Below are 14,055 nucleotides of genomic sequence, written 5' to 3' on the forward strand. Positions count from 1 at the left end.
GATACCATAGGTAAATTAGGAGAGGAAGGAATGGTTTATCTCTCAGATTTTGGGAAAGGAGAACAGTTTATGACCAAACAAGAGATAGAGAATAATATGAAATGGTTTGGTTTGGATGGTTTTGATTACATTAAATTAAAAAGGGTTTGTTCAAACAGAAGCAATGCACCCAAAATTAGAAGGGAGGCAGAAAGCTGGGAAACAATTTTTATAGCCAGTAGTTCTGATAAAGGCCTCGTTTCTAAAATATATAGGAAACTAAATCAATTTATAAGAATCCAAAACATTCCCCAATTGAGAAATGGTCAAAGGATATGAACAGGCAGTTTTAAGATGAAGAAATCAAAGCTATCTATTGCTACATGAAAAAAAATGCTCTAAATCATAACTGATTAGAGAAATGCAAATTAAAACAACTCTGAGGTACCACCTGAGACCTATCAGATTGGCTAATATGACAAAAAAGGAAAATAATAAGTGTTGGAGAAGCTGTGGAAAAATTGAAACACCATTGCATTGTTGGTGGACCTGTGAACTGATTCAACCATTCTGGAGAGCAATTTGGAATTATGCCCAACCGGCTATAAAGCTGTGCATACTCTTTGACCCACCAATACCATTTTGGGGTCTTTTTCCTAAGAAGATCATAGAAAAGGGAAAAGGACCCACATGTACAAAAATGTTTATAGCTATTCTTTTTGTAGTGGCAAGGATTTGGAAATTGGGGGGATGCCCATCAATTGGGGAATGTCTGAACAAGTTGTGGTATATGAGTGTAATGGAATTCTATTGTGCTGTAAGAAGAATGAGCAGGTGGATTTCAGAGAAACCTGGAAGGAGTTGCATGAACTGATGATGAGTGAGATGAGCAGAAATAAGAACATTGTACAAAGTATCATCAGCATTATGTGTTGATCAACTGTGATAGACTTGATTCTTCTCAGCAATACAACTGTACAAAATAGTTCCAAAGTAGTCATGATGGAAAAGGCTCTCCAAATCCAGAAAAAAACCTGTGGAATATGGATGCAGATTGAACCATACTATTTCTTTTGTTTTTGGTGCTGCTGTTTTTTTCTTTTTTGATGTTTTCCTTTTTGCTCTGATTCTTCTCTTATAACATGACTAATATGTTGAATGTTATTGTATATATATAACCTATATCAGATTACTTGCCATCTTGGGGAGGGGGGAGGGAGGGAAAATAATCGGAAACTAGAAATCCTATAAAAACAAATGTCAAAAACTACCTCTACATGTAACTGGAAAATAATAAAATATTTTCATAATTTTAAAAAAATCCATTGATAGACACCAAAATTGAAATAATAATTTAGAAAAATTTCTAGGAAAAATGTTAATTGTTTTATATGAAATGATGTTTGAAAATATTTTTAACAGGAGAGGAAAAGCAAGGAAAAGACATTACTCCTGGAAAAAAAGTGAGTCACAAAGCCAGCCTCTCTAAGGGCCTAAATTAATCCTTCGGAATGTCAGGAGCTTAATAGATTTGAACCCTCAAAATGACCAAATTAATCCCATGGAATAAAGCCCTGGGAAAATCTGTTTTTTCCTTCTATCTCTTCTTTAAAAATGTATTTAAAAAGGACACTTCAATGAATTTATAAGTAAGCCTGGAAGAAGAAAAATTCTGAAGAATTTAAATAACTCCCCACTATACATAATCAAATAAGAATTACTCATCTCAGAAAATCTTAATCTGTCACCAGCTCAGAATATTACTAAGCATGTGTTTAGAGAAATAATCTTCAGTAACTATTATTAATGAACACATTTTCCTTGAATAGATTCCTAAGTAGACAGGAGAGTCAAGAAAAAGGACTTCCCATCAATAATCCTCCTTCAGGCTTAAAATAATGCTCAAAAAGTTAACTGGACTTCTCAGATGCTTATTATAGAATTTTTGCAATTTTAGAATTCCAGTTATGTGCAAAAATATGAGACATATATCAGTGGGCAGGTCACAATTCATGATCCAGTAAACTGGATGCCTAAGGAATATAAATGACTTCAATTTTCATCTGACTATCTGTATATTTTGGGAAACCATTTCTTGGAATACAGGCTCTATCACTTAGTTCTGGGAATGAATGAGAAACATTTATTAAGTGCTTACTATGTGCCAAACACTGGTAAGACAAAGATGTGAAAAAAACAGAGACAGAGACAGAGACAGAAACAGAGACAGAGACAGAAAGACATTATGACTGTCCTCCAGGATTTATTTTCTGATAGGGGAAGAAAGCCAATATTAGGGATGAGGGGACCAGAAAAGAAAGTTTTATTCTAGGGTAAAGAAAGTTTTAGGAGAGTAAAAAGGGTGGGTATCTGGAGGTCTGGAAGAGATATAAATCAAAAGTACTGTGTGATATCTAGGCCAGCCAGTAATTATAGTTAGCTAATTGGGTTGGTTTGTACACACTCAGTCATAGATCAGAGCAACTAGGTCAAATCTTGAGGCAGGAGCCCCAAAGATGAGTGGAATGATTTTTCCAAGGACTGGGACATGGATTCAGGGAGACCTAGGTATGAAGGTCCAGGGTGTAGGTCTGGTGTGAAAGAACAAGGTAGAAAAATGATAAAATGGCCTGTATGGACATCTTCATGGGATATAATGCTTGGGTAGCATCTGGTGCCTAGGCAGCAAATATAACAGGTTAAGTGGATTAGTTTTCACAGACTCAGATATAAGTCCCCATCCTGGACATGGACAATTTACAATGTCTCTCATAATTTCCTCCTCTATATAAGGAAATTGGGTTAAATTATCTGATGTCTTCCTACCTCTAAAATCCTATTTTTATCCAGCAAGCAAATACAATACGACAAACATGAATTAAGTGCCTACATTATAAGGAGAGCACTGAGTTGGGCACTAGGGTGATAACATTTAGATAAAATAAGGAATGACTGACATGGATAGGGTCTAGATGCAACTGATGTCAAGATAACAAATTAAGAACAAATATATTTACAATTTAGAGACCATGACAGTTTCTTAATATTGGTCATTAATACCTGGTTCCTAATGCACTAAAATGCTACTTAAGGGAATTTGTGGTCTCAGCAATGTGGGGACTTCTTCCTGTGATGAAGATGGCAACATATGATAGCTGTCTGACTTGCCTATATAAGCTTGGAAAACCCCCACATGGTTATCATCCAAGTTACTTGGGTTGGGGACTCTTTTAGTACTCTTGCCATTGAATGGATGTCAATAGAAAAGGTAGGGTGCCTTACCTTTTTCCTTCAGTTATAGATCTCTGACCATATCAACTAAGAAACTTCATCTGACTCTTTTCTACTAAATTGCTGAATATATATAATGCACCTTTCTATTGTTCTTTATGTGACCTTCAACTTTAATTCTTTAAATACTGGTATTCATGCACTCAAACAAATATAGAATAGCCAGAATAATACTGGTATTAAAATAAAGAACCTTTGTTTCAAAGAGAAGATTGGGGCTTTTCAAGACACTGTATAATTTCCCAAAGGCAATCCGAATTGTTCCCCACTCACTGCTCAGTTCTAGGTCCCTTTGGAGTTCCTAATGTTCCTCAGTCTATGTGCTGCTTACCCAACTGCATATCAGAATGTGAACCAATCAACAATTAATAGAATAAAAATGTATAAGCTTGTAAACTTAGGAACTTTCTTTCCTACTTGTATAATCAGCTATTAAGACTCCCTAATTTCTTTGTCTAGTTTCTTGCCTATTTACACTCTTCCACCAAAAAAAAAAAAAGTTAACATGCTATTAAAGCCCAGTATTCTTTTGACCTAGAGACCTTTGTTGGCAATGGTTAACAAACCACCCAGTAGGCTGAATACTAATTCACTCTTATTAAATAAACAATTTTGCTTGAGAGAGTGGTATTTAATGACGACTAACAAGCAAAAGGGCTCTCAATAGGAAATTTCTAGTTCAGTCCAAAAATATTTTTTTTAATTTCTGTATAATAAAAGAATTCTTAACAATAATTTCAATCATGTGAGACGGACAATCATTTCAGAAAGGAAGATGATAATGAATTAGCAATTAATACCTGTCCTAGGCCTAAGAGTGCTTGCCATAGACTTTTGAAAGAAAACAAAAAAGGACCAAGCAATGCTCCTTTGCCCAGGAGGCAGAGAGAGAGAAAAGAAGATAAAGGAATAGAATATATAAAAGACAGATCATAGGACCTGTATGTTAAAGCACTACCCTCTACTTTTAGTTAAATGAGGTCACATCTTCAGATCTAGGCCTGCTCAGCTCTGCCCTCTTGAGACCTGGAAGGAATAGCTAATTTTTTTTTTTTGATCTGTTATATATGAAGATTAGATGATTTCTGACGCTACTCCCCAAACCGCTTTTCCAAGGGAGGTGTCAGTTTAGAATCCGGAAGATTTTAATTAATGACAGAGAGTCATTTCCTCAATCTGATCAACCTAAAGATAGAGGACCATTCATTCCTAAGATATACTGTTGATGATAACAATGACAATATTAATAATAAATTTTAAGATTTACAAAGAGTTTTACATGTTATCTTTTTTAATCCTCATGACAATTCTGAGATGTTGGTGCTATTATTACATAAAAGAAACCTATGGGTCAGGGAAAGTAAGTGATTTACCCAGGGTCACACAGCTAATAAGCATCAAAAACAAGATTTAAACTCAAGTGTTCTTGACTTAAAGTCCAGCATTGTATATACTGTGTCACCTAGTTGCCACTCTTCTGGACAAAGTTTTATGCCCCTGACTGAATAGCTATTAGCTAGTTATTTTCAAGGACAGCTAATATAAGCAAGGACCTAACAACAGAGTATGAAGGGAATTACAGATTCCTCTAAATTACAACTATCACTGTTTGCTTTTAAGAATTATGCACCGGGGCAGCTAGGTGGTGCAGTAGATAAAACAACGGCCCTGGATTCAAGAGGACCTGAGTTCAAAATCGGCCTCAGACACTTGACACTTACTAGCTGTGTGAACCTGGGCAGGTCACTTAACCCTCATTGCCCTGCAAAAACAAACAAACAAACAAACAAACAAAAGAAAAGAAAAGAAAGAAAAAAGAATTAAGCACACATACACACACACACACAAAGCACCAGTATCCACTTGAGCATCCTCTGTAGTTATTACTACCTCATAATTTTTAAGAATTAGAATCTATTGCTTAGATTTCTCCTCCTCTCCTTACTATTTTATCCTGTACCTTTGGGACAAATGTTATATATGGAGAAGTTCTATGTGTTTCTGTAGTATTGTTTCCTTGTTCAATATTTTGATGGTCAATTACTGCTGGGAACATAGCATGGAACTTTTTCCCCATAAGTAAGAAAACAAATCAAACAGCCAGGAAGTTGAAAATGAACTGGCAAATATGACAGGCAAATATGCAGACGGTGCTGCTGCCAAGAATGTACAATTAATGTCTACATATAAGTAGACATCAAGAATTTTTTTATGAAAAGCAAAAAAGTATAGTGTGTGCTTTTCCACATAAATTACACGTAACAAAGAAACAGCTCAATGCTATGTCTCTCGATGTATTTCTTAACTTCTTATATGGCATTATCTTGGAGGAACCAAAGTACCCTGGAGAAAGGATTAAACTTTGGAATCAGAAAAGATCAGAGTTCAAATTACAACGCTGAGTGTATAGAGCACCAGCCCTGGAGTCAGGAGTACCTGAGTTCAAATCCAGCCTCAGACACTTAACACTTACTAGCTGTGTGACCCTGGGCAAGTCACTTAACCCCAATTGCCTCGTTAAAAAAAAAAAATTACAACCCTGGTGCCCACTATCCATGTGACCACGGGAAAGTCATAATCTTTCTAAATCTTGGTTTTCTCTTCTGGGCATTATATTTGCAGTACTTTATTCACAGAGCTGTTGACTATATGAAAGTGCTTTAGTGACCAAAGTGTCATATCAACTGCATTCATTTTTATTACGGTGGTGCAGTGGATAGAATGTTAAAAGGTTAAACTGTTTACATTCCTACATGGGAAGATGATACTTGTAACTCATAAGGCTTTTCTCATTATTAGGGCAGTTGGGTGGAGTATATTTAGACAGAAGGCATAGGCGTGAGTTGAATATGAAGGAATAGTATCTTAAAAAAATAAAATTAAGTGTTGAGAGGAATGCACCATAAGAATGGGAAAGGAAGAGGTGGAATGGGGTAAAGTATCTCACATAAAAAAGCAAGAAAAAGCTTGTGGAACGGAGGGGAAGATGGGGGAGGTGCAGGGGAGTGAGTGAGCCTTACTCTCATAACAATTGACTCAAAGAGGGAATAACATACATACTCAACTGGGTATAGTAATCTATCTTACACTGCAGGAAAGTAGGAGGGGAAGGGAATGGGTGTGTGTGAAAGGGAGGGCAGATTTGGGGAGGGTGCAGTCAGAGGCAAAACACTTTGAGGAGGCATTAGGTGAAAGGAGATAGAAAATAGAGTAAAGTCATGGGGAGGGAATAGGATGGAAATACAGTTACCAATAGTAATTGAAAAAAATTAGAAGCAAGTTTGTCTGACAAGGCCTCAATTCTCAAACACATAGAGAACTGAGCCAAATTTGTCAAAATAAGAGCCATTCCCCATTTGACAGATGATCAAAATATATGCTTTTAGATGAAATAATCAAAGCTACCTATAGCCATATGAAAACAATGCTCTAACTCACTATTGATTGGAGAGATGCAGGTCAAAACAATTCTGGGGGACTACCTCATACCTATTAGATTGGATAATAGGACAGCAGAGGAAAATGACAAATGTTGAGGGAGATATGGAGAAAATGAGACATTATTACACTCTCGTTAAAGTTGTAAACTGATTCAAACATTCTGTAAAGCAATTTGGAACTTTATAGCCAAAAACTTGGAATTTTATAGCCAAAGGGCTATAAAACCATGTATACTCTTTGACCTAGCAATACCACTATTAGTTTGGTATACAAAAAAGAGATTAAAAAAATGTTGAATTCAAAATTGAGGAGATGCCCATCTATTGGGGAATAGCTGAACAAATTGTGGGATGAGATTATGATGGAACACTATGTGCTATAAGAAATAATAATCAGGATGCAATCAGAAAAACCTGGAAAGACATACATGAGCTGATGCAAAGTGAAATGTACTGTATACAAAATAACAGCAATATTGTAAGATGATCTGCTATGAATGACTTAGTTATTTTCAGCAATACAATGATCCAAGAAAACACTGAAGGACTTATGAAAAATGCAATATATCTCCAGAGGAAGAACTAATGGTGTCTGAATACAGATTGAAGCATATTTTTTAGTTCATTTTTCTAAAGGTTTTTTATCTCTTCTTTCACAACTTGATGAATGTGGAAATGTTTTGCATGACTACACATGTATAACTTAAATTGAATTGCTTGAGTTCTTGGAAGGGGTACAGAGGGAGGGAGGAAGAGAATTTGGAACACAAAGTTTTTAAAATGGATGCAAAATTTGTTTTTACATGTAATTTGGGAAAAAATAAAATTCTAAATAAATGGGGGGAAAAGTATAAGTAGAAATGGATGAGGAGCTAAGGCTCTTTAACTACATTTCTCATATCATCCTACCTTAACTAAGTTTCCTGCCAATTGAAAATGACCTCATAATCACACATTGAATCAACCCCGTGGCCTTAGGTACTAAACAAAAATATAAAGTAGGTAATATTTATCTTCGGTGTTTCCCATATCCCTTTTGCTGTGATTTTGCTAACATGTCCCACAACTGATGTCATCTCTACATTATCCATGTTCTTTATGTACCTTCCTACCTTTTTTTCCTAACTCACTTTTTCTTCCTTCTTTCTTCCCCTTAGTGAAAGAATTCATCCCAAAAATTGTTTCTCTGTATTATTCTCCTTATTCTACCTCTTGGTGATTTCCTTTACATTAATGGTACATGGAATATAAGCATGTATAACATACAGGTAACAGAGATGAAACATTTATTTTTAACTCATGTGGTATATCATTTCCCAAAAAGTCTGTGTTTTGCAAAATTATGAAATATATCCTAGGAAAAAAGGTGAAATGGTAGTTGTAATCAAACCAATTTTTTACTTCCCCATGTGGCATTGTTATCAGTACATATGACTGGACAGCAAGAGAGTAAAGAACAATCAGATACTAAGATAACTCAAAAATGGGTTACATGGCAGCAAAGAAAGACTAAAAGATAAATCTTGATCATGCCAATTTTGAAATAACAGTAAAAAGCAGAGGCTGACAAGAATGAAGTGGAAGATTTGTCATCTTATTGTATGAGACTACATTGCTGTCTTCAGGGTTAAGTTTAGAAACTCCCCAGACACAAGCAATCAGGTCTACTGAATGATCAAACTTGGTCTCCCTCCATTATTTTGACCTGAAGAAGAAAGATATTTGACCTAAGTTCATGTCCGAGTTCAGTTAATTCAAAAAATTTAATTCAAAAAACTTTTATTAAACATTTATTGTATGCAAATTGCTGTTATTAAAGATAAAGTTAAAAGTTCCTATCCTCATTCCATAAATAGTTTGAGATTTAGTTTAATTCAATAAGCATTTATTATGTATAAACTATGAATGGGCAATGAAGCTCAAAAGATACAACTGAAAAGGGAATGGAGCAATTTCCCTGTCTATTTAAGGTAGTCGCAGAGGACCCAGAACATAATGACAAAGTATGAAGTTGTAAGGAATTTTCCTAGGGCATTTAACAATAGGATGAAGACAATTAACACTATACAGGAAACACTGTGGGTTGCTTGAAAGAATCAGCTATGTTTATAGGCCTATATAAAAGAAAACATTATTTAACCTACATAGATATTTTGTATATTTTTTAGAAAATAAGCCCCAGGCTGGGGATGGAGGATAATGCTTGGGCATCTAAGTAGAAAGAAGGAGAGGGATGCAAAGGATATCATGGCCATAGATTCAACAAGTTTTGCAATCTGACTGAATTTAATGTAAGTCAGTTCCCAAATTAAGTATTTATGTTGCAGCAAGCACTGTGATATGTGCTTGGGATACAATGAAAGACAAAAGATGATCCTTCCTATCAAGGAGATTATAGTGTATCGAAAAAGACAATATATAAATAATGATGTACAAATGAACTATATGTAAGATAAATTGTAAATAATTAATACAGGGGAGTCATTAGCATTGAGGGGGATTGAAAAAGTCTTTCTGCAGAAGGTGAGATTTTAGCTGGGACTTGAAAAATTTCAGGGAAGGTAATAAGCAGAGATGAAGAAAGAGAACATTCTACATATGGGGCACAGCTAGGGAAAATGCCTGGATGTAAAGGGTCAGGCCTAGCTCTCTGGATACAATACTGGGTGACTAGGTTGAAGAGTGGTTCCTTCAACAGAAATAGGGAAGTCAGGAAGAAGAATAGAATTTGGAGGACAGATAAGTTCCTGTTTTAGATATACTCAGTATGAACTATATGTGGTAAAATGCCCCAAATATAATTGGTATGAGGGTCAATGTACTTATGAAATAAATCTTCTAAGCCCAAGTTAACCAAATACATATTCAGCTCCATTAAATTTCATCTCATTTGATTAGATCTATTGTTCTAGATGGTCAAGATCTTTTGGAATTTCAATTGTCATTCTCTATTATCTATCCCTTCTAGCTTTATATCATCTTAATATGTGACAAATCAAATGATAAGGGTATGAAACAGCACACTGTTGAAGACAAATTCCTTGGGCAATGCGCTATAGAAATCCTTCTACATAGAACTATCTGAGCTACACAGAATTTAGCTAAACCCAATCTACAGCATTCAACTCATATTTCAGTTTAATAACCTTGCCAAAAAAGAAAATGAGTTTAGGAGGTTAGTCTGGCATGATCTAAATAGAGTCACCTCTGCTGTGCAAAATGGCACAACAAAAGCCACAGGGCTTATGGGGAAAATGGGGTTAGGAGAGCAACATTGAAAAACTTAGTCAATGACACATAAAAAAGGATAGGAACCTAGTAACAATGATAGCACAGTTTATACATGTTAAATTGTTAAGAAATATATAAATACTATAATAAATACTGTTGGTGCTTGTGAGAATTGGAATGACACCCCCTGCTGGGAAAGATAATGCAGGGAAGCTCTGCCATGAGGAGAAAGCATGTGATTTAGAAATCATGTGACTTTAGAGTCCAGAAGTTACCCGGCATTCTGGAAGTTGTCCGGCATCCAGAAGTTACATCTATAGAACCATCTGTGGGACCTGTCAATCAGACCTACTGGCCAATTAGCTAGGAGCTGTGTGTGTGGATGGCCCTGTATCCGGTTTCTCAGGAGGCTTCGGGAGAAACCACTGAAGCGTTGATCTTTTGAGGGTTGGAGACTTCGGTTTGGGAGCAGGGGAGGCAGATTAGGGAGAGCAGGCAGATCTAATTCTTTTATTTTTTTTTTGGTGAGGCAATTGGGGTTAAGTGACTTGCCCAAGGTCACACAGCTAGTAAGTGTTAAGTGTCTGAGGCTGGCTTTGAACTCAGGTCCTCCTGACTCCAGGGCCAGTGCTCTATCCACTGCGCCACCTAGCTGCCCCCAGATCTAATTCTTTATCCACGTGTTTCTCTTTACTAACCCCTAATATACTTTAATAAATACTTAATGCCGAAAGATTGGTGCTCTACTTTTCTAATTTAAGACAACCACTCATTAGATTTTAGACATCATAACTAGAATTTTAGGCCCTTACATGCTTCAACCTTGCACTCCTTTGCCAGCCTGTGTCCTGGTTCCTTTCCATTGACCAGGCTAGCAAAGTCAATGAGGACAGCCTTGGTAGGGCATGTGGCCAAGGTAGAGGGTAGGAGTGGAGGTGGACTGCATTGATGAAGTTTGTCCCTCCTCTGCCTACAACTCCTACTGCACCAGGAGATATACAATAAATATGTGGTACTTTACCTTGAAAAAATACCTGAAATTGCTTGTGGAAGGGGTCTTTGGGACAGTTTCCACTTATATGAAATGGTACCATTTTCTGCATTCTCAATGTTTCTTGAATATATGCACACACATAAGCAAACACAAAATTCAAGTAATGCTCAAATTGTTCCCTAATACATCAATTGCATAGGAACAAATTTGTGTTTTCCAAATAAGCATAACAGATGAAATGTTTACACATGGCAAATCACTACGATCACCATTTATTTTTCCAGATGTTCATTAACTATCTTGGTAATGGTACATTATCTAATTTTTTCTAAGCACCAAAATCAAACTCATTAGGCTTTAGCTTGCATATGTCATTGTCTTCCTTTATTTTTTCCAAAATCAGGTCCACATTTTCCTTTTTCTAATCCTGTAGACCTTTCAAATTTTACATAAATGTATAAATTTCATGGACAATAACTGAATTATTAGTTTCTAGTTCTTTCAGTAACAGAGAATGTAGTTCATCAGGGCCAGGTGACTCAAAAGCAAAAGGGGTAGCTAATACTTTCATATTCATCTTGGCTAACAAGTCACCCATTAGTCATTTTTGTTGGTTCTTTCATTGCACTCTAAAAGTAATTTTCTTTGAAAAAGAAAAGAAAAGAAAAGAATAAGAACTCAGCATCTATGAGTTATATCATAAGTTCTCCTTTTCCTAAGTCTGAGTAGGTTTTTTGTTCCTTCCTTTCATTTATCTCCAATATATCCAGGGATGGAGTGGTAAATGTTTGAATAACAGGCTCTCAGGGTGGGGGTGGGGGATAGGGTGGGATGTATTGTGACACTTTTAAATTTAACCTACATTATTAACATTATCTCCATTACTTTCTTAAGTCTAAACAAGCAATATATCAAGCCTTCATTTGTAGCATTTGCCAATTTCCAAGGTGCAAATGCTCACACTAAAAAATATAACAATCCAGCACACACCTAAATATGGCATATATCAAAAGAAAAAATATATACTTTTCTTATCCTTAGTTTTATGGTTTCTCTCTGTTTTTTTAAAGATTTAATTTTTATGATTTTTGAGAGTTTCCCATCCCTTCTGGGGTGCCTTTACTGGCATAATTTTATTTGGTCTATCATTTCAAAAATAAATATTTTGAACAATTAATATAAGAAACAGAAATGATCAAATGTCCCTCTACTTAAAACAGAACCTTGATTGTCTTATGTCAAATACTTATAAAAGTAAAATGAAACCTTTTTAATTTTTTTCAAAATCAGGTTATTAAAAAGCAAAAATATGTCATAAATTTTGTATTTGGTTTTCTTTTGTGTTTGTTTTTTTTCCTCTTGGTTAGGTTGTAAAACAAAACAATGAAAATAACTCAGTAAGGTAGAAAATTTTCTTTTTTGATAATAGGATCCTTTTCCATCTCTCTGTTCCATTAATAATTAACTTAGGACAGACTAATTAATTTAGGGGATTATGCATTTGTTTTTTGGTTTTGGTGAGGCAATTGGTGTTAAATGACTTGCTCAGGGTCACACAGCTAGTAAGTGTCAATTGTCTGAGGCCAGATTTGAACTTAGGTCCTCTTGATTCCGGGTCAGTGCTCTATCCACTGTGCCACCCAGCTGCCCCTATGAATTTGTCTTTTAATACTTTTGACTCAAACCAATAAGACTAAAAAATATAGTTTGATAAACTGCCAATTACTGATAAAGTTAAAAGAGGAAGTATGTCTCTACTATTGATTATATAGGCCCAGGAAGGCAAAGAAATAAACAAAGAAACAATGCAATATATACCAGAATCTTCATAGTATAGCATGCTTTTTTACCTGTTCATTTGGAGGAGGCTAAAAATGATGGCATATAAATGCAATGGAATGAAGAATTGAGAAAAAGATGGGGAAATCTGTACAAACTGATGTAGAGCAAAAAAAAAAAAAGCAGAACCAACATAATATGGATGACAGCAAAAAGTATAAGTGAGAAAACCACTATAAAGAAATCAATGCTGACGTGATTAAAAAGCTGATGGAATTCCTTGTGGATGACAGAGAAGCTGGGGACTATCAGAACAAAATATAATATACACTCTCAAATGTTTACTGTTTCAAATCTATTTGCTTAATTGTCATGTAGAAGGATTCAATATAGAATTATAGGGTTATAGAGGATTACTGGCCTTGAAATGATTGTGTTATACATTTAAACAGGCATCAATAAAATGCCTCTTTTTAAAGAAAGAGAAGATTGGGGGTTATTAGCCTAAGTATAGTCACTTCACTTTGGGTTGACTGACACCAGGATGATTAAGAAATGTAGTCATATCCATTATGAGTACCACAACACTCTTATTATTAATATATTTTGTCTACCACGGGATGTTGTAATGCTTCCTATTTTTTTCCTTTAAACTCTAGTTGCAAGAAAAGTTAATCTTTGAGCATTAGGAAAACACCACCTACAACTACAATGTTAAGAAAATATAAGAAAAGAAAGAAATATCAATGACTGACCTGTGACCCTCTGTACCCTCGTTTGTGGTCCCATTCAGAATGTCCCATGAGCTGAAAGGGCAAAAAGGCTGTTGTAAATTAAATATTAGATGATATTTCTAAGATACATTATTTTTTCAAAAAATTAATCATGTATTGATCTTCAAGATTCTTAACCAAAAAACAGAGGACATTGGAAAGGGCAAGATAGAAAATTTCAATTGCACAATATTCAAAATCTTTTGTACATACAACACCAATGGAATTATAATAAAAAAGAAGTCATTTGTTGAGAAAATATGTTTGCTAACAATTATTGAATAAGTGACATCAAAGACATATACCTAATTAACACAAATATATCAGAACAAATGCATTCCTATTAGATAGACAGTAGAAGGATGAGAAGGCATGGCTGGCAATACCCATGTCAATGAGATCACAGTTCAATACTGAAGCATAAGTTATAAAAATTCCACTATCAGGTTGAAAAATACCAAGGATTGAATGGCAATATGCTTTCACTATGACATGCCAGTAAAAGCTAATTTATGAGGGGCAGCTAGATGGCGCAGTGGATAGAGCACTGGCCCTGGAGTCAGGAGTA

At 35.3% G+C, this 14,055-nt stretch overlaps 1 protein-coding gene across 1 annotated transcript in view; it reads right to left on the bottom strand.

The window, feature by feature from the left end:
- The window catches only part of PDE3A (phosphodiesterase 3A), a 361,224-nt gene that overhangs the window by 142,553 nt on the left and 204,616 nt on the right, over positions 1–14,055 (bottom strand). The window contains 1 exon segment of the mRNA XM_043969232.1: positions 13,470–13,520. Coding sequence (XP_043825167.1) covers positions 13,470–13,520 — 51 coding nt within the window.

Source organism: Dromiciops gliroides, chromosome 5, assembly GCF_019393635.1.
Source record: "Dromiciops gliroides isolate mDroGli1 chromosome 5, mDroGli1.pri, whole genome shotgun sequence".
NCBI classification, from domain to species: domain Eukaryota; kingdom Metazoa; phylum Chordata; class Mammalia; order Microbiotheria; family Microbiotheriidae; genus Dromiciops; species Dromiciops gliroides.